The 21,769-nt window shown below is 43.4% G+C and overlaps 1 protein-coding gene across 1 annotated transcript in view; it reads right to left on the bottom strand.

The window, feature by feature from the left end:
- The window catches only part of MOB3B (MOB kinase activator 3B), a 148,598-nt gene that overhangs the window by 88,753 nt on the left and 38,076 nt on the right, over nucleotides 1–21,769 (bottom strand). The window contains exon 2 of the mRNA XM_054032959.1: nucleotides 501–1,080. Coding sequence (XP_053888934.1) covers nucleotides 501–918 — 418 coding nt within the window. The 5' untranslated portion in view covers nucleotides 919–1,080. The remainder of the gene's footprint in view (nucleotides 1–500; nucleotides 1,081–21,769) is intronic.

Genomic DNA, 21,769 nt, shown 5'->3' with positions numbered 1-21,769 from the left:
GGGGTAAAGGGACCATGGATAACAGTCCACACTGTGATCCTGATTCTCCACTGTCTTGCACTGTGCACAGCCATTTCCACCTTAGAGAAGTGGATATAAAACGCCACCATTCTGATTAGGTAACTTTTTTTGCTCACTTTGTATAGGTGTCAATGGCTACTTAAGGTGCAAGGGAGTGAAGGTTCAGACCTGATTAGCCTCAGATAGGCTACTATGGTATTGCTGCCCTTGCTGTTGCCACCCCTAAATAATTAAGCTAAGTGGCTCACCAGGGACGAGTGGCTGGGCTGAAAAGATTTTAAATATTTTTTTTAAAAAAAGCAAACTAACATTTAATTTTTTGACGTGCTACTCCGATGGAATGCCTGACACCTCCCCAGCAGCACTCCAGTGTCCAACACTCTGAATTCAAGAGCCATTACTATTAGGAAAAGAAATGGAGCATTCCAGGCACACAGAGTGAAATACAGTTTGTGGCTCTAGGCTTTGCTTGGACTCACCCACACTAGTAGGGAATATGTCCTCATTGTTGATCTGCACCTCGATCCAGTCCATGAGAAGGTTCATATACTGGGGTGCTGGCAATGCAGTGGGCTTCTTGTACTTCAAGTCATCCTGCCACCGGTACTCATACTTAGGGCCCCCAGACATCATCGGGCAGGTCCTCTCTGTGCAGAACTCACAGATAGTTCCATAGATCAGGTTGATCCTGTTGAAAAAGTCAACCACGTGAACTGCCACCCAGTCATTTAGGTCTTCTCCATTGGGCAGCTGCACGGCTGCTTTCAGGTCCACTCCCGAGTTCAGGGAGGCCTGTGCTCGTTTATGGAGCTCAAACCTCTGGGTCCCAGGTTCAAATTTGCGTTTGGGACGGAACGTCTTGTCCTTATTAAAAACTTGCTTGAGGGCTATGGACATGTCTGGTAATTTTCTGCCCTCTAGCAATTGGCTAAGATTTAACGTATATATCCAAAGTGATGACTTTCCTGTCGCAGGTCCCACTCTCGTCACACAAATTGTTGTCAATGTCTATGCAGTCCACCAGCTCTTCCTCTTGAAAGCCCAGAAAACCTCATGTTCCTAAAGACATGGAAAGGTATGTTAGTGTTAAGCCCAGTTCTGGCCTTGTCAATTTGCTACTGTTTTATCATCACGCTCAAAACCACGGGAAACATATTTTTAGGGAGCTGAAAAGCAAATTTCCAAAAGATATAAGTCAAAATTTTCAAAAGTGACCAGGTATTTTGTGTGCCTCCATTTTTTAGTGCCCATTGTGAGAATCCTTAAAAGGGCCTGATCTTCAGCATGCCCTGAATACCCGACCACTTTAAAATGTCTCAAGTTGGACACCCAAATCCTGAGGCTCTCAAAATCACTAGTCACTAGCAAAAGGGGAATGAAACATGTCATTTATAATATATTCCCAGGCTCTTACTGCATCCATAATTTCAGAACATACCTTTCAGTTGTGCTTAATTTTACAGTGATCATGTCTCCTTTATTTATAAATTTAACCAAGAGTAATATTGTATCTCAGCTGTGGTGTCTAATTGTTCATAAACAACACACAGTATCGATACAAAATCTTAATTATAAATCCATGCTCTCCTCTCTGTGTCTATAGATTACAAGTATGTTTTTGCAGTATTTGCTGAACTCTCTATTTTTAATTAGTGAACCTAATAATTTTACATATCCTATAGGATTTAATGGGATGAAACCTATATGACTTTATTGAAATAATTCTTAACATCTGTAGAATAAATGGAGAATAACATCCTTTATATTGCTCTTTTGAACCATTCTGTGTAATTCTATAGCCCAGTCCTAATTTTCTATTATATTCTATAGTGTGGTTTAAAAAAAAAAAAAAAATCTATGAAAAGATTGTCACTTTCTAGAAAATTCTACAGGGCTTCTCCACAAGGGAATGCTACGCATATTGGTCCCCAAGAGTTTGCGGTGTGTTTTCTGAATAGGTCTGACAGGACACCATTTATGGTTTTCATAGTTAGCCTGTCTGAGGGAGAAATTATTCCTTCCATAACTGCGTTCTATGTACATGTGCCCAGGGATTATTATCATAAGTAAATGAAGCATACTAATAGCTGATGTGGTGGTTAGTGGCTAGTTTAATGGGAGTTTTTCTTGAGAAAGAAGTAAGGGCTTTACGAATAAATCTCTAGAGAGGGGGCATTTCATGCAGCGTGTTATTCAAATACAATAAAAGGTTTCAAATATGCAGAGAACTACAAAAATCTTGTACCATTAACTCCTAATGAATTCTCTTTAGGGGATTATGCTGCTCCACTGTTTTCCCCAAGACATGCACGCACACACACACACACACACACACACACACACACACACACACACACACACAGAAATTTTACTAGATCACACGTGCAAAGCACTAAATCTATATTATTCTGAAAATTATCTCCCAGGCCTTTGCCAACTGGTTTCCCACTCACAGAAAGCCAAGCTGGGGGGACCATCCAGTGTGAAAGGTGACTGCTGGTGGAATCTCTCAGGAAGCAGGTGGGAGAGCTACAGGAGGAAGTGACTAGGCTGAGGAGCATCCGTGCCCATGAGGAATTCCTTGAGAATATTCATATGGAGACATCCAAGGCTGAGGGAGCTACCCAGCTAGAGAGGACTGCTATTACACCACTAGGGGAGGAGGATATTGCTCTGTCACAGGGAGGACACTGGCTGCTGGTTACTTCTGGCAGCAGGCAGTGCTCCACCCCTCTCTCCCAACCGACCCACCATGGTGATGGAAAACGGATATGTTGCCCTGACAACGAGTAATGAGGAATCACCCCCAAAGGTGCAGGAGGAGAAGCCATGTCCCCCCAAGGCTGGGAGGATCGCAGCCACCACTCCCACAAGTGACTACAGAGCTCTGGGAGTAAGGGTGAGGGAGTTGGGAGCACAGGTGGTGTTCTCTTCAATCCTGCCAGTCAAGGGTAGGTGCCCAGGCAGAGACAGATGCATCCTGGAGGTGAATGCCTGGCTGCGAGGATGGTGTCTCCAGGAGGGCTTCGGCTTCCTTGACCATGGGGTGCTGTTCCAGGAAGAAGGACTGCTAAAGATAGATGGGGTCCACCTATCGAGGAAGGGGAAGAGCATATTTGGATATAGACTGGCTAACCTAGTGAGGAGGGCTTTAAACTAGGTTTGAAGGGGACAGGTGACCAAAGCCCACAGATAAGTCAAAAACATGGAGATGTGGGAGAAGGGTTGGAATTTGGGAGGCGCATGGGCTGTTATAGCAAGGATAAAGGAGAGAAGACAGAATTGGGAGAGGAAATCAAATCAGTGTCTTAGATGTCTGTATACTAATGCGAGAAGTATGGGAAATAAGCAGGAAGAACTCGAAATGCTAGCAAATAACACAACTATGGCATAGTTGGTGTCACAGACTTGGTGGGATAATACCCATGACTGGAATATTGATATAGACGAGTACAGCTTGCTCAGGAAGGACCGGCAGGGAAAAAAGGGAGGAGGTGTTGCCTTATATATTAAAAATGTATATACTTGGACTGAAGTTGAGATGGAAATAGGAGACAGACTTGTTGAAAGTCTCTGGGTAAAGATAAAAGGGATAAAAAAAAACAATGGTGATGTCATGGTAGGGGTCTACTACAGACTACCTAACCAGGAAGAAGAGGTGGATGAGGCTTTTTTTTAAACAACTAACAAAATCATCCAAAGAACAGTACTTGGTGGTGATGGGGGACTTCAACTACTCAGACATCTGTTGGGAAAATAACATAGCAGGGCACAAATTATACATCAAGTTCTTGGAATGTATTGGAGACAATTTTTTATTTTAGAAGGTGGAGAAAGCTACTAGGGGAGAGGCTGTTCTAGATTTGATTTTGACAAATAGGGAGGAAATGGTTGAGAATTTGAAAGTGGAAGGCAGCTTGGGTGAAAGAGATCATGAAATGATACAGTTCACAATTCCAAGGAATGGTAGGAGGGAGAACAGCAAAATAAAGACAATGGATTTCAAGAAGGCAGACTTTAGCAAACTCGGGGAGTTGGTAGTAAGATCCCATGGGAAGCAAGTCTAGGGGGAAAAACAATTGAAGACAGCTGGCAGTTTTTCAAAGAGACATTATTAAGGGCAGAAGAGCAAAAATATCCCACTGAGTAGGAAAGTCAGGAAGTATGGCAAGAGGCCACCCTGGCTTAATCAGGAGATCTTCAATAATCTAAAACTCAAAAAAGAGTCCTACAGAAAGTGGAAACTAGGTCAAATTACAAAGGATGAATACAAACAAATAACACAAGTATGTAGGGACAAAATTAGAAAGGCCAAGGCACAAAACGAGATCAAACTAGCTAGAGATGTAAAGGGTAACAAGAAAACATTCTACAAATACATTAGAAGCACGAGGAAGACCAAGGACAGGGTAGGCCCGTTAACTCAATGAGGAGGGGAAAATTACAGAAAATGTGGAAATGGCAGAGGTGTTTAATGACTTATTTGTTTTGGTTTTCACCAAGAAGATTGGTGGTGATTCAACGTCTAACATAGTGAAGGCCAGTGAAAATGAGGTAGGATCAGAGGCTAAAATAAGGAAAGAACAAGTTAAAAATTACTTAGACAAATTAGATATCTTCACATCACCAGGGCCTGCTGAAATGCATTCTAGAATACTCAAGGAGCTGACTGAGGAGATATCTGAGCCATTAGCGATTATCTTTGAAAAGTCAGGGAAGACGGGAGAGATTCCAGTAGACTGGAAAAGGGCAAATATAGTGCCAATCTATAAAAAGGGAAATAAGGACAATCCAGGGCATTACTGACCAGTCATCTTAACTTCTGTACCTGGAAAGATAATGGAGCAAATAATTAAGCAATCGATTTGCAAACATCTAGAAGATAATGTGATAAGTAACAATCAGCATGAATTTAAATGTAAAGAACAAATCTTGTCAAACCAGCCTGATAGCTTTCTTTGACAGGGTAACAAGCCTTGTGGATAGGGGGGGAGCGACAGACGTGGTATATCTTGACTTTCGTAAAGCTTCTGATACTGTCTCGCATGACCGTCTCATAAACAACTAGGGAAATACAACATAGATGGAGCTATTAGGGTGCACAACTGGTTGGAAACCGTTCCCAGAGAGTAGTTATCAATAGTTCACTGTCATGCTGGAAGGGCATAATGAGTGGTGTTCTGATCAATATCTTCATCAATGATTTAGATAATAGTATAAATAGCACACTTATAAAGTTTGCGGACGATACCAGCTCGGAGGGATTGCAAGTGTTTTGGAGGATAGGATTAAAATTCAAAATGATCTGGACAAAATGAAGAAATGGTCTGAAGTAAATAGGATGAAATTCAATAAGGACAAATGCAACATACTCCATTTAGGAAGGAACAGTCAGTTGCACACATACAAAATGTGAAATGACTGCCTAGGAACAAGTACTGCGGAAAAGGATCTGGGAGTCATAGTGGAGCACAAGCTAAATATGAATTAAAAGTGTAATACCGTTGCAAAAAAAGCAAACATTATTCTGGGATGTATTAACAGGAGTGTTGTAAGCAAGACAGGAGAAGTAATTCTTCTGCTCTACTCCGTGCTGATTAGGCCTCAACTGGAGTATTGTGTCCAGTTCTGGGCACCACATTTCAGGAAAGATGTGGACAAACTGCAGAAAGTCCAGAGAAGAGCAACAAAAATTATTAAAGGTCTAGAAAACATGAATTATGAGGGAAGATTGAAAAAATAGGGTTTGTTTAGTCTGAAAAAGAGAAGACAGAGGGGACATGATAACAGTTTTCAAGTGCATAAAAGGCTGTTACTGCAGCAAGGGAGGTTTAGGTTGGACATTAGGAAAAATTTCCTGATAGGTTGGTTAAGCACTGGAATAAATTGCCTAGGAAGATTGTGGAATCTCCATCATTGGAGATTTTTAAGAGCAGGTTAGACAAACACCTGTCAGGAATGGTCTAGATAATACTTAGTCCTGCAGGGGACTGGACTAGAGGACTTCTCAAGGTCCCTTCCAGGCCTAAGAGTCTATGATATATGGATCATGGGTTGACAGACACTTTCCCAGTGGCATCCAAGTCAGTGGAGAATGATGGATAAAACTGTCCAAGTTTCATGCCCAACACACCCCTTGAAGCGATGTTAAACCAAGACCCAGATAAACTGCCAGGCAGGGTAAGGAAAAAAGAAAGCTAAATGCAACTGGCTTTGGAACTCTTTAGCTAAGCACAAAGCTACGGCAGTTTAGGAAACAGCTTCCCAACACAGTTTAATGATGCTAAGCCACATCAGCTGCAGCTCACCCATGCTAAGCAGCATTGGGCTGTGTCGGTATTTGGATGGGAGACTCTCAAGGAAGAGCCAAGTGCTGTGGGACGTTGTATTAATAATTCATTTGATGACATGTTCCGCCAGCACTGAGCCAGTATCCCAGCACGGAGTTAGGAAGTGCTGTGCTACTGGAGGTGCCAACTTTTGGGTGAAAAGCAAAATCAAGGTTACAACCACTTCGAGAGCCCACTGTGCTTTCTGCAAGACTAGGGGTGCTAACCCTGGCATCCTAGCTCATTCCAACTCAGGTTATTATATCACACCCACCTAAACACCCCTGGCATTTCAGTTTTCTTTTCTGACCTGTTCCATACACTGCTCAAAATGCTTTACAAACCTCAGGCCCGGTCCTGCTCTCACTCACAGCAATAGGAGTTTGGCCACTGACTTCCATAAGAGCAGGATGAGGCTCTTGATCTATTTAAAATACAGGCTGAAAAAATCCACCTCTTCCTGGGACACAAGCCGAGACAATTCTCAACGGGCTTATATTTCCATGGGAGAAATCAGAGGAATTTTTCTGACGACTCCTTTGTATTCCAAATACAATATTATTGATCGTAGTAAAACATGTGCCCACGTAGCAAAATCAGTGAATTTACATTGGTGTAAAACTGGTGTAGCGGAGTGCAGAAACAGGTCCAAATTATTCAGCATAGACAGAAACAAAATTTCTCTGTATTTGTCATCTCTGATCTTCGGTAGTCTTCTGTGTATCAAGAGGTACAGTTAAATTCTGCCCTTGGAAATGCACATCCGATTCCCACTAGGCCAAACTCCACTCCAAGTTACACAACTCCCACTAAACTCAATGGGCCAAACTCTGCCCTCAGATCAACTTCCTCCAGCAACATGCATGTATGTGAATACCTAAAGGCCGAATTTAAACAAGTGAGAGATGCCTGCACATATCCTAAGCACAGAATTTAGTGCTCAGAATTGTGTGATATAAACCCAGGTTCTTCTTCATTCATAGAATCATAGAATATCAGAGTTGGAAGGGACCTCAGGAGGTCATCTAGTCCAACCCCCTGCTCAAAGCAGCACCAATCCCCAACTAAATCATCCCAGCCAGGGTTTTGTCAAGCCTGACCTTAAATACCTCTAGGGAAGGAGATTCCACCACCTTCCTAAATAACCCATTCCAGTGCTTCACCACCCTCCTAGTGAAAGTTTTTCCTAACATCCAACCTAACCTCCCACTCTGCAACTTGAGACCATTACTCCTTGTTCTGTCATCTGGTACCACGGAGAACAGTCTAGATCCATCCTCTTTGGAACCCCCTTTCAGGTAGTTGAAAGCAGCTATCAAATCCCCCCTCATTCTTCTCTTCTGCAGAACTAAACAATCCCAGTTCCCTCAGCCTCTCCTCATAAGACATGTGCTCCAGCCCCTAATAATTTTCACTGCCCTCTGCTGGATTCTCTCAAATTTGTCCACATCCTTCTTGTAGGGCCCAAAACTGGACAGAGTACTCCAAATGAGGCCTCACCTATGTCGACTAGATGGGAATGATCACGTCCCTCGATCTGCAGGCAATGCCCCTACTTATACAGCCCAAAAAGCCATTAGCCTTCTTGGCAACAAGGGCACACTGTTGATTCATATCCAGCTTCTTGTCCACTGTAACCCCTAGGTCCTTTTCTGCAGAACTGCTGCCTAGCCACTCGGTCCCTAGTCTGTAGCAGTGCATGGGATTCTTCCGTCTCAAGTGCAGGACTCTGCACTTGTCCTTGTTGAACCTCATCAGATTTCTTTTGGCCCAATCCTCTAATTTGTCTAGGTCCCTCTGTGCATCTCCCTCTCTAATTTGTCTAGGTCCCATTCATTGCCCTGCCCCTTGATTCAATATTAAAAAGTAAAACTATTCACTGCCTTTGCAAGGCCAGACTCTGCATGTCAGATTCATGGGTCATGTTCAGTGAAAGGTGATTTTGATCTCTGCTAAATGTGACTGAAGCAAGGAATGTGCAAAAGGCAAAAGAGGCTATTTTCAGTAAAAAACTCATTTTCTCTCTTCGCCCCCCTCCCCATGTGGAAGTGCAATGGGAAAGAGCATTATCTGACTTCCATGGGATCCTGTGGTGAACCAACCCATCTGAGATAATTCCGTGAGCCCTGCCTGCTGTGGGTTTCTGCCAGTTTATTAAACACCCTCTTGACCCAAACAGCAGTACAGAAAGGAGAGCGTTTTCCTCTCGTGAAACAGCCAGCATTCCCACTTTTGTTACATTTTCCTGCCCCCTCATTAAAGCAACCAGCTCCATGTGGTTTCCAGAATTTAACTTTTTTAAACTGAGTGCTCATGAAAGGCAAAACCTTAACAGCCCAGGAGAATGAAGCTTTCACATCATTTACAGGCAAGGAAGGAGAAGTGTAAGCTGTCCCACACTGCTTGCCAGGTTGCCTCAACTCCAGCCTGTAGGGATGGTCCCATGGATGAGTGGATAGTTTAGGCTGGGATTTCCAAAGGAGTCTACGGGAGTGGGGCATACAACTTGCAATGGAATTCAATGGGACTTATGGAGGCGTGCAACTCTTTTAGACTTAATTTGAAAATCCCAGACAGTCTCTAGGCTCAGTCCAAACCTAAAAAAACCTCAGCTTCAGAGCTCAGACTGCCATCAAAGGCTGCTAGTGGGGGTGGGGGTTAGGAGTGAGGTACAACATGAAATTGGAGTGAGACCACCAAGCCATTTCACACAGGCCACCCAACGGCCATTAGATGGCAACACATTTCAGCCACTACTGAACTACACTGGTACCAGTGATCTAGCGATGGCAGGTTCAACATCCCCTCTACAGTGTTGGGAATACAAACAAAATAAAAACTTGTTGGTGCTTCAGAATCCGACACTATAAACAAAAGGGAAACCCCTCAGTCTAATTTCAGGCAGCTTGAAGGACAAAAAGTAACATTAAAAAAAAAAATTAAGTCCTACCCCCAGCTGGTATAAATCAGTCTGGCTCTGTTTACTGTCAATAGCGCGAGGCCAGTTTTCATCTGGTGAGGAGTTCTCAGTTTTAATAGTCTGAAATATTATTGGTAACAGATTACTTAAGCCATTTTGAGCCTGGCTTTCCTCAGGCTTATACCATTGTAACTGCATTGATGTCACAGGAATTACTCCCAATTAACACTAGCATCAGCAGCAGCAGAACCGGGTCTATTATTTTTAATAGCAATATCCTTTGAAAGAGGCGTGTCTCAGTTACCATCAACTACCCAAGGGGTAGATTTGTATCTGAGGAATAATTCAGTTCAGTGAACTCCCCGTGCATGGGAGGGATAGATCAGTGGTTTGAGCATTGGCCTGCTAAACCCAGGGTTGTGAGTTCAATCCTTGAGGGGGCCATTTAGGGAACTGGGGTAAAAAATCTGTCTGGGGATTGGTCCTGCTTTGAGCAGGAGGGTGGACTAGATGACCTCCTGAGGTCCCTTCTAACCCTGATATATTCTATGTAGACAAGTGCTATGGGTGATGACACTAACTCTGTTAGTGTCTGATAAGCAGATGCTGAGATCTCCTCATGAAGAAGAGGTGGGATCCTTACCGGCTTCACCAGTGGCACCATGGAAACAGAGGCTGCTCTCACTGCATCTACCACTCAAATACGGGACTTGGACAAACTTTGAAGCAGCTTTTAGTGAGAATATCAGACGGATAAAGGTCACAAAGGAATAGAAAGCACTTCTTAAGCACCCAGTCACCACAAAGAAATCCATGTACAAACATATTGTCTGAGTGACTAAGGACAAAAACATCATATGCCATTTGTGTAAACACTTTTAATTAAAATTGCACAATTCGACTGAGTTGTAATTGCAGTCAATAAAAAGAGGATACATTGTGCTTATGAACACACATAGTGTTTATGCACATACCTTTCCTACAATGATGTCACACCACACTGCAATCATTCATTAAGCCTCATCATGCCCCTGTGAGGCAGCGCAGTACTATCCCCATTTTATTGAGGAAGGAATTGGAGCAGGGTGAAGTGACTTGTCTAGCCTCTGTTAAACAGTGAGCCTCTACTGGCACCCGAGTTGGCAATATACTCGAAAATTCCTCATCGCCAGCCCTAATGCTCTCCTCTGCCGTTCCAAACGCCATTCTCTGTCTTGAGTACTCTACTGGCCTGATTCAAAGCCCAAGGAAGTCAACAGAAATACATGTTGACCTTAAGGGGCTTTGGATCAAGCCCTTTATACACTTTTCAAGTTTGGCCTCCTGCCTCCCTATCTGTTCAAGGAGCTACATTCATCCCTGGCATAATTCCAGGATGTAATGGAGTTAAACCAGGAAAGAATTTGGCCCACGAGTGCATGTGTAAGTGCACATTTATAGCATCACCAGATTCCTATTTGCAAACCACAAGGTTTCACAAGCTAAAACGCATTCTCTGTTTGAAACGTCTAAATGCAGCAAACCTACAAAACAAGAAAAACAAAGCGCTGTCCTGAGTTCAGAATAAACTTTTCCTGGTTATACAAAAGGGGTGCGGGGGGCGTTGTCTGAGTAGCTAAGGACGAAAACATATCATGCCATTTATTTATATACTTTTAATTAAAATTGTGCAATTTGAATTACACTCAAAAAACAACACACGTATCTATATCAGTGTAACTACATCACAGGGAAAGAGACAACATGGGGAAAATTCCCGACTCATCTTCAGTGTAGATCAGGCAACAGAGATTCATACAGCAGACATGGTTGTGCCTGTATTAAACCGTGTAGGTAACAGGAATCATAAAGGAAATCCTAATCCATTGGCGAAAGGGCCCTAAAATGGGCACACAAATAAGCGTGGAGCTCAATCATGCATGCAGGTTCTGACCAGCAACATCCCCTCTCTTCCTCCCCACCCACGTCAGACACACACACCTTCCACCCAGATTATTTGAGCTCCTAGCAACAATAGTAAAAGGTACGTCATTGCCATTGCCAGACTAGGCATAAATACAAATGCACGGACCGCACCTCTGGCCCCTCTACACGTCTTGGGGGGAAAGGTTTTGGGAGCAGGCAGATGCAAATGTTTTTTATTTTATGCTCCCCCATCCCTTTGTCCACAGTTTGTGAGACTACTTGGTAGCCAGCATATGCCCATACATAAAATATAAACACTGGAAGATTAATACATCCAGTGAAAGGAAGCTGTCTGTGGCTTCAGGGCCAGATTCTGCTGGCATTTCTAATGGTGTAAATCTCACTGGAGCCAGCGGAGTTCAGATTTGGTTCAAAGTTATTTTCATTAAGGGATTACAGGGTTTTTTTCACCCTGCATTTTTCCCTTCCTTCATAGCTGTTGGAAGGCTAACTTTAAATCCTTACATGACAACAAAAAAATCAACACTTCATCAAAGTGCTGACTGAAAATAAGCTTTTCCAAATGTTTAGAAGTGTTTGCCATGTAAACCAAAATCTGATTAGCAAGCAATAATATGCATTCAATTCTATGTGTGCAAGGAAAAAAATGGGAAAATTGACTTTACTGACTTACCCCATTAGTCCCATGTTGTAGAATCATGCCCAGTGTAAGGGACCACAAGAAAAAAACCCACAATATTTGATAGTCTATTGATCTGTGGAAAATTAAATTAATTCATATAAATGACACAGGATTTGAGTCTGATCTTATTTACACCAGTATAAAATCAGAAGACCAGTGATGTAAGATCAGAAATAGGGCCACAATATGTAGAACAAAGTATTGAGGAATGTACAAGGAACCCCAGCATTTTATCTACTATTGACCCAATCCTGCAAATACATACATGAGTAACTTTATTTATGTGAGTAATCCTATTGACTAAAGTTACTCAAAGGTATTTGTAGAATCAGGTCCTCAATCCTGAAGCCTACCAGATCCACAAAACCTACTAACCCATGCACAATGGGATCAGCAGGATTTCAAATATCACATGTAAAACCCTGATACAAAAGCCTAATTGGCCTACGCTCCCTGTGGATTACTGAAAAAACAAGGGGGAAAACATTAAATAAATTCAAGGTAAATAATGACCAATACAAATATGTTAAGAAATTGGATGTGACTGGAGCATAGCTAGCAAACATCAGGTAAGCAAGATACAGCCCAACAAAGGGACAATAAATCCATTTATTCTGACTGGAAGCTCTGTAGGTTAGGAGGGGCCACCTTTTTGTTTTGCCTTTGTACAGCACCTAGCACAATAGAGCTGAGGAAGCATTGTTCTAAGTCCCTGCTGTCAGGGCTGGCTCCAGGCACCAGCCGAGCAAGCTCGTGCTTGGGGCGGCAGATTCCAAGGGGCAGCATTCCATCTAATCCTTTTTTGTTTTTTGTTTTGTTTTGCGCTTCACTGCTTTGGCTGCCCCTGCAGGTTTCTTCTTTTTGGTTTGCTGCTCCCGCTGCCCTGTAGAGGGTGGAGGAGGGGAGCGCCCTGCAGCAAGCCCGGCAGGGCAGCCCACGTCCTTCCCTGCCTGCCGACCGGAGCGGCGAGGAGCCCTCCCGGCAGGCGGTGCAGTGGGAGGGGCCGCGTGGCAAGCATCCCACTTAAGGAAGCCCTGGCCGCCCCCCTTCTCATTCCCCCCCCCCCCACTAGCTGGGGTGCGCACTCCACTGCCCGGGGTCTGCAGGGCCGGGAGTCCCGCTACACCATGCTCCCACCGCCCCGCAGGTATTTTTTTTTGTTTTTGTTTTTTCTTTCCTTCGCCGCTCCGGCCGGCCAGCCAGTTTGTTCCCCCCAGGTCGCCGCTCCGGCCGGGGGCAGGTTTGTTTCCCGTCCCTCCCCCACCTCCTTTGCCGCTCCGGCTGGCCGGCCAGTTTGTTCCCCCACCCCCTTCACTGCTCCGGCCGGCGGGTTTGTTCCCCGCCCCCCACCCTTGGCCGTGCCGGCCAGCTGGCTTGTTTCCACCTCCCCCGCTGCTCCAGCCGGCCGGTTTGTTCTCTCCCCGCCCCTTCGCCGCTCCGGCCCGGTGGCAGGTTGGTTTTCCTCCTTCCCTCCCCCACCTCCCCTTTACTGCTCCGGCCGGCCGGGCGTTTTTTACTTAGGGCGGCAAAAAAGCCAGAGCCGGCCCTGCCTGCTGTAGCAGGGAGTTTGCTACTGTAGTCATCATGAATAGGTCGGATTATGAACAGGAGGCTGCCAGGCAACTCTCCAAGACCACATTCTACAGGCCACTATCCTCCAATCCCACTAGGAGAACCAAAAGAAACTACACCATCTGCTCAACAAACTCCCTGCTACAGCACAGGAACACATCTACACAGACACACCCCTAGAGCCCCGACCAGGGGTATTCTATCTGCTACCCAAGATCCATAAACCTGGAATTCCTGGATGCCCCATCACAGCTCAGGCATTGGCACCCTGACAGCAGGATTATCTGGCTATTTGGACTCTCTCCTCAGACCGTACGCTACCAGCACTCCTAGCTATCTTCAAGACATCACTGACTTCCTGAGGAAACTACAATGCATTGGTGAGCTTCCAGAAAACACCATCCTGGCCACCATGGATGTAGAAGCTCTTTACACCAATATTTCACACGAGGATGGACTACAAGCTGTCAGGGACAGTATCCCTGATGAGGCCACGGCACACCTGGTGGCTTTGTAACTTTGTCCTCACCCACAACCATTTCAGATTTGGGGGACACCTTATACTTTAAAGTCAGAGGCACTGCTATGGGTACTCGCATGGCCCCACAGTATGTCAACGTTTTTATGGCTGACTCAGAACCATGCTTCCTCAGCTCTTGTCCCCTAGCGTCCCTTCTCTACATGCGCTACATTGATGACATCTTCATCATGTGGTCCCACGAGAAGGAATCCCTTGAAGAATTCCACCTGGATTTCAACAATTTCCACCCCACCATCAACCTCAACCTGGACCAGTCCACACAAGAGATCCACTTCTTGGACACTACAGTGAAAATAAGTGATGGTCACAATCACCACGCTATACTGGAAACCTACTGACCACTATACTTACCTACATGCCTCCAGCTTCCATCCAGGACACATCACACGATCCATTGTATACAGCCAAGCCCTAAGATACAACCGCATTTGCTCCAATCCCTCAGACAGAGACAAACACCTACAAGATCTTTATCAAGCATTCTTAAACTACAATAACCACCTGGGGAAGTGAGGAAACAGACTGACAGAGTGAGACGGTACCCAGAAATCACCTACTACAGGACAGGCCCAACAAGGAAAATAACAGAAAACCACTGGCCATCACGTATAGCCCCCAACTAAAACCTCTCCAGCATATCATCAACAATCTAAAACCTATCCTGGACAACGATCCCTCACTCTCACAGACCTTGGTAGGCAGGCCAGTCCTCGCTTACAGATAGCCCCCCAACCTGAAGCAAATACTCACCAGCAACTACACACCACACCACAGAAACCAATCCCTATAACAAACCTGTTGCCTACTCTGTCCCCATATTTACTCTAGAAACACCATCAGAGGACCCAACCACATCAGCCACACCATCAGCGGCTCATTCACCTGCACGTCTACTAATGTTATACATTCCATCATGTGCCAGCAATGCTCCTCTGCCATGTACATTGGCCAATCCGGACAGTCCCTCCACAAAAGAATAAGTGGACACAAATCAGACATCAGGAATGGTAACATACAAAAGCCCGTAGGAGAACACTTCAGTCTCCCTGGACATTCTCTAACAGATTTAAAAGTAGCTATACTTGAACAAAAAAACTTCAGAAACAGACTTCAAAGAGAAACAGAAGCACTAAAATTCATTTGCAAACTTAACACCATTAATTAGGACTTGAATAGGGACTGGGAGTGACTGGCTCACAAAAGCAATTTTCCCTCTCTTGCTATTAACACTTCCTCATCAATTATTGGGAGTGGACCACATCCACCCTGACTGAATTGGCCTGGTCATCACTGGTTCTCCACTTGTAAGGTAACTCCCTTCTCTTCATGTGCCAGTATATTTATGCCTTATTTGTAATTTTCACTCCATGCATCTGAAGAAGTGTTTTTTTACCCACGAAAGCTTATGCCCAAACAAATCTGGTCGTCTTTAAGGCCACCGGACTCCTCATTGTTTTTGTGGATACAGACTAACACGGCTACCCCTCTGATACTAAATTCTCACACACTCTCACAAAATATCATTACGATATAGTGATGATGATTAAGATGTCAACAGTTACCACGCAGCTGTACCCGCAATACCTGCAGTATTTTCCTGTATTTGGGATATGGATTACTATTATTATTTAATATTTATATTACAGCAGGACTCAGAGACCCCCGTTCAGGATCAGGGCCCTAATGTGCAACACACCCCACAGAATTAGATAATGCTGACATCTACCATGGAGGAGGCCATATAAATAGATGGGTTAAATTAAAGTTCAGTCCCTGCCCCTATGTGTTTTCACAACCTAAGGCCCCGACGCTGCAAAGATTCATACACGTGGTTAAATGAATGCATATGAGTAGCACCATTTGAGTTTATTGGGATTACTTGCATAGCTGTGTAGTGACAGTTAACAAATGCTGAATTTTTTAATAACACCTACAACAGATCACATCATGAAGCCTATAATTTCTCACTGTCCTTTTAAGCATTGCAATTTTGCTATCTATTGTGCCCTGTCTACCTCTCCCTCCATACTCCCTTTGGGCATGTAATGGTCTCAATTGTAATTAATCCAGTAGCAGCTGCAGTTATTAGAACATGCCCTCACAGTAGAGGAACAGTATATGCTTTCAGTTATCAAGACCTTGTGACCCGGCACCTCCTTCTACTGCTAATAAAATATGACTATTATGATGGCGTGTGCATGGTTTGGAAAGCTGTTCTTATGAACATCGCTTTTATAAGTTGTTAATGTTTTTATACTAGATTTGATGCTTGGGCTTGGTTACTGTGGTATGAATGGAAATGGAACGGACTTGCTCTTCCAGAATTCTACCAACTATCTTTACAGATGTAGTTCTCACCACAATAATTTTTGATTCTCAATTGTTTTGCATTACACAGAATTTGGAATTTGCAGTAACTGTTTAGAAGGAAACACTAAGGGCTGTTATATTCCTGTCTTTCACCCTTTAAAGAATGGGAGGGCAGGGCAGGTGAAAGAAGAGAAAGGAAATTCACAAACAGCTTTGAAATTAACAGGTCATAAAATAATTATATACATGGTTTTCCACTAAATATATTTATTTCCTTCAGGTTTGATTTGGTTCCATCTCAATATGGACTCAGAACTGGCTCTGGATCATGGGTGCAGCTTACTGAGCTGAATTGCATGCTGGGACTGCTGGAAAGGTGCACACCAGCATGGGGCCTACCGCACCCTTTAAAGGGTGCAGCATGAACTGCCCCTGCTCCAGTGGCCAGCGTGGAAAGAGTTGGTGCCACAGCCTGCCTGCCCCATTATAATGAATGTTGTAATATTTAACACTTGCATAGTGTTTTTCATTCATAGAGGAAGAAGTATCTTTAACCCCATGTCACAGATGGGAAGACTGAGGAACAGATTTCCCTAAAATCACTGAGAGTCAGTAGCAGAGATAACAGAATCCAGGTTTCCCGAGTCCCAGCTTGCAGCCTTATCTGCTTGATGACAGATGCCCTTCCACTTAGAGGAGTATAGCACCTGTCAGAACTTGACACACCCAGTCTGGAAGTGCAGGACCAAGAATGTGGTTTCTACTTACAGAGGAGGGAGATGCGTTCTGCCTGTTCCTATTAAGCACCTAAGCAGGGCTTGCCAAATCTAGCGCGAAATTTCTAGTTCCTTACAAGATTAATAAGTATGAAAGAAAATGAATAATTACCTATAAATATCAGCAATAACGCAAGCTAAGTCAAAAACTTTGTAATTTTCTCCTGCTTATGGATTAAAAATGTTAATTATCCTGGTGACTGAAGTTTCCACATATGTGCATCAGAGATCATAATACTTAACTCTCTTAGTAAAACAGTGCAAAATCCACAGATGAAAGGTGCTATGTAAGTGCAGAAGATAATTACTGTTATTCCAAACTTTCCGATGCTTGCGTATTACTATTCAGTGACACACGGTGTGGACCAATGCAGGACTTGATGTGGTGACTTTAATTGTAATCTACATCTCCTAATGGATGCCACACGGTCAGTACTGGCAGAAATCTTGTTTTCAAGGGTTTGGACAGAAATACTCAAAATGATACGTGGCAGCATCGTCCTGAGTTGCAGTAATCCACTGCATCACAAAGAATGTCAGACTCAGACCAAAGAGAACCTACTGCAAGATGCATTCATTTCAGAATTCCAAGGGAGAATGTATCTTTCCAAGTACTGAATGGAATAACTGTCTTGTACTTAAGGCCCTAGACTAGAACCCAGGAGATCTGGGTTCAGATTCTGAATCTGCCAAAGACGCTTTTTATGTCACAATCTCACTCTACCGCTTCCCCACCTGTAAAAACCAGGTAATGTTACTTCTATGTTCATCTTGTCTATTTCCATTATAAACTCTTCCCAGCATGGACTGTCTCTTACTATGTTTCTGTACAGTGCCTAACACACTGGGCCCAGGATCTTAGTTGGAGCTTCTAAATGTTGCTAAATACAACATAATAATATACTTGATCCTTAGAGTGGGCAGCTATGATAATACTGTACTTCACGGACAGCTGCTCGCTTACAGCTCTTACAGGGACAGCCCCTAGTCAGTGGTGAGGTCAAAGGGACTGACTGGTCATGTGCCCTGTACTTTCAACAATCAGTGAAATGAAGCTGCCACAGAGTCTGTGGAAAGAACTCATTTCAGAACCTGCTCTTCCTACGCACAGCCAAACATTCCAATCCTAGCGCTGAAGAGATTTTCCTCCAAAAACCTCTCTGATCACTGCCCTGTAATTTCATCATGTTCAACCTTATCATTTGGTTAAAATGACCTAGTATTATGCAGTAGGAAAACAGCGAGTAAGCTAAATATATACCTCCTTAAATAAGGATAGAAACATAGCACCTGAACTTTGTTGTCACCTACGTTCTAAAAGCCTAAATCAATATACTTGCTGGGTCCATCTGCAGGACCACACCTGTTAACACAGAGCTTTCAAGAGCATTTGCTGTACCTGAAATCTGATCAGAGAAACTACATACAGACAGATCTCTGTCCTAGCACATGCGCCCACACACCAATAAAACCTACAACCTCTCCCTCCCAATGAAATATCTACGAATGTCTTCCACTTCACGTTCCCACCCAATCATACTGAACACAATCACCATAGGAAAAAAGGTGGAAACCCTTGTCAATCCCCTCACATTCACAATCTCACACCTTCCCTCCCATTTGGTCACATTACTGTTGTACCTACAGTGAATGATCACTTGTAGAAGTCACACCAAAAAAGTAATAAATATGTTCATCTTTTAGTGCAATTTAGCAGCTAGAAAGCAGGAAGAGAAGCCAGCACTATTTAACCAGCCAGCTCTCCAGCAGGCTTCCCAGATCATGGTTCTGGGACCTCTGCACTAGAAAATACACTGTGGGAAATAACTCTGCATTGACATTCTTCCCCCTTCAAGCTCAAGGGGAAGTCTATAATTCTATTTAATATTTGGATTGAATAATTAAGGTTGCTTAACGAGCTTTCAAAGGCTCTTCTCTAGCTTTGCACAGTGTTTAATCACTATACTACTTAACACAGCAGGGGTAAGTAAAGAGGGGCCTTGTCCCAAAAGCACCAGCATCAATCTGAGAACAGTTTCATCTGTCTCTGTAAACCAGTTTGCACAGGTGAATCCAAACCTTTCTAGCCACTTGGAACAGAGGATTTGCCACACTAGAGCTAAAGGGGCAGATCCTTACTTGGGACAGACTGGCACAGCTCCACTGACTTCAAGCTGAGGATCGCCCCAGCAATGCCCACTACCTGATGATTCAGAAGGGAGGGAATAAAAAATCCATTACGTACATGACTGTGAAAAACTGATCAGGAAGGAAGGTTAGCTGTGTTCTTTCCTGTCCTTGTGGTAAATAGCTTATGTCTTGAAGCTTAATATCTGATTACCCTTTGTGGTCTTTGTGGTCACAGCAGCCAACCGCCAGGGTAAGTGCAGATGATAAATGCTTAGGAGGGTGCTATTTCACTGAAGCCAGTTTGAACTGGAATCAGCTCCCTCCTAACGGAGGAGATGAATTTAGTCCTTGCTAAAAAGCAGTTGCTTGTTTTAATTTAAAATCTTAACTGTTAATCTGACACAATTTAAAAGTGGGAGTTTTAATGATGGCTAAACCCCCACCCCACAGAACTAGTTTGTGCTGCAAATTTCCCACACCATATTTTCACTAGCTTCCACACAATCCCAGTCCAAGAAAAGAAACTCATGGCTTCCTATTTATGCTCATGCGTATGTGCACATGAAAGTGCTGTAGAACGCTACAGGTGGTTTTCTATTTGTTCCAGGATTAATATCTTCCTCCAGAGCAACAGTGACAGACTGGCACAAATGATGGTCAGGAAAATGTGAATTCAGTAGCTCTGACAACAGTCCAGTTTGAAAGTGCATAGTACCTAGTGGAAACAAAGGAGTACTGTAACTTCAATTCCAGTAGCTAGGGTTGCCAACCCTCCAGGATTGGCCTGGAATCTCCAGGAATTAAAGATTAACCTTTAATTAAAGATTATGTCATGTGATGAAACCTCCAGGAATATGTCTAACTAAAATTGGCAACCCTGCCAGTAGCATCCACATGGGCCCTGATACAGCAAAGTACTTAAGCATGTGTGTAACTAAGAACATGAGTAGTCTGACTCGACTTTTGGTAGCCAGTGGGACTCCTCACGTGTTTAAAGTAGGGCTATCGCGCGATTTTAAAAAATTAATCGCACTATTAAACAACACTAGAATACCATTTATTTTATTCCCTCAGTCAGAGACAAACACCGACAAGATCTTTATCAAGCATTCTTAAAACTACAATACCCACCTAGGTAAGTGAGGAAACAGATCGGCAGAGCGAGACGGGTACCCAGAAATCACCTACTACAGGACAGGCCCAACACCACTGGCCATCACGTACAGCCCACAGCTAAAACCTCTCCAGCACATCATCAACGATCTACAACCTATCCTGGAAAACGATCCTTCAATCTCACAGACCTTGGGAGGCAGGCCAGTCCTCGCTTACGGACAGCCCCCAAACCTGAAGCAAATACTCACCAGCAACTACACACCACACCACAGAAACACTAACCCAGGAACCAATCCCTGTAACAAAACCCATTGCCTACTTTGTCCCCATATCTACTCCAGCGATACCATCGGAGGACCCAACCACATCAGCCACACCATGAAAGGCTCATTCACCTGCACGTCTACTAATGTTATATATGCCATTACGTGCCAGCAATGCCCCTCTGCCATGTACGCACAGTCCCTACGTAAAAGAATAAATGGACACAAATCAGACATCAGGAATGGTAACATACAGAAGCCAATAGGAGAACACTTCAATCTCCCTGGACATTCTATAACAGATTTAAAAGTAGCTATACTTGAACAAAAAAAACTTCAGAAACAGACTTCAAAGAGAAACAGAAGAACTAAAATTCATTTGCAAATTTAACACCATTAATTTGGGCTTGAATAGGAACTGGGAGTGGCTGGCTCATTACAAAAGATGCTTTGCCTCTCCTGGAATTGACACCTCCTCATCTATTATTGGGAGTGGTCTACATTCACCCTGATCGAATTGGCCCTGTCAACACTGGTTCTCCACTTGTGAGGTAACTCCCTTCTCTTCATGTGTCATTATATAATGCCTGCATCTGTAATTTTCACTCCATGCATGTGAAGAAGTGAGGTTTTTTTACCCACGAAAGCTTACGCCCAAATAAATCTGTTCGTCTTTAAGGTGCCACCAGACTCCCAATTTTTTAAAATACTTTTGGATGTTTATTACATTTTCAAATATATTAATTTCAATCACAACACAATGCAAAGTGTACAGTGCTCACTTTATATTTATTTTTATTACAAATATTTGCACTGTAAAAAACAAAAAAAAATGTATTTTTCAATTCACCTCATACAAGTACTCTGGTGCAATCTCTTTATCATAAAGTTGAACTTACAAATGTATAATTATGTACAAAAAATCTGCATTCAAAAATAAAACAGTGTAAAACTTTAGAGCCTACAAGTCCAGTCAGTCCTACTTCTTGGTCAGTCAATCACTCAGACAAACGAGATTGGTTACAATTTGCAGGAGATAATGCTACCTGCTTCTTGTTTACAATGTCACCTGAAAGTGAGAACAGGTGTTCACATGGCATTGTTGTAGCTGGTGTTGCAAGATATTTACATGCCAGATGTGCTAAAGATTCATATGTTCCTTCATGCTTCAACCACCATTCCA

This window comes from Malaclemys terrapin, chromosome 6 (genome assembly GCF_027887155.1).
Source record: "Malaclemys terrapin pileata isolate rMalTer1 chromosome 6, rMalTer1.hap1, whole genome shotgun sequence".
NCBI lineage: Eukaryota > Metazoa > Chordata > Testudines > Emydidae > Malaclemys > Malaclemys terrapin.
This window is presented reverse-complemented; position numbering and strand designations above follow the sequence as displayed.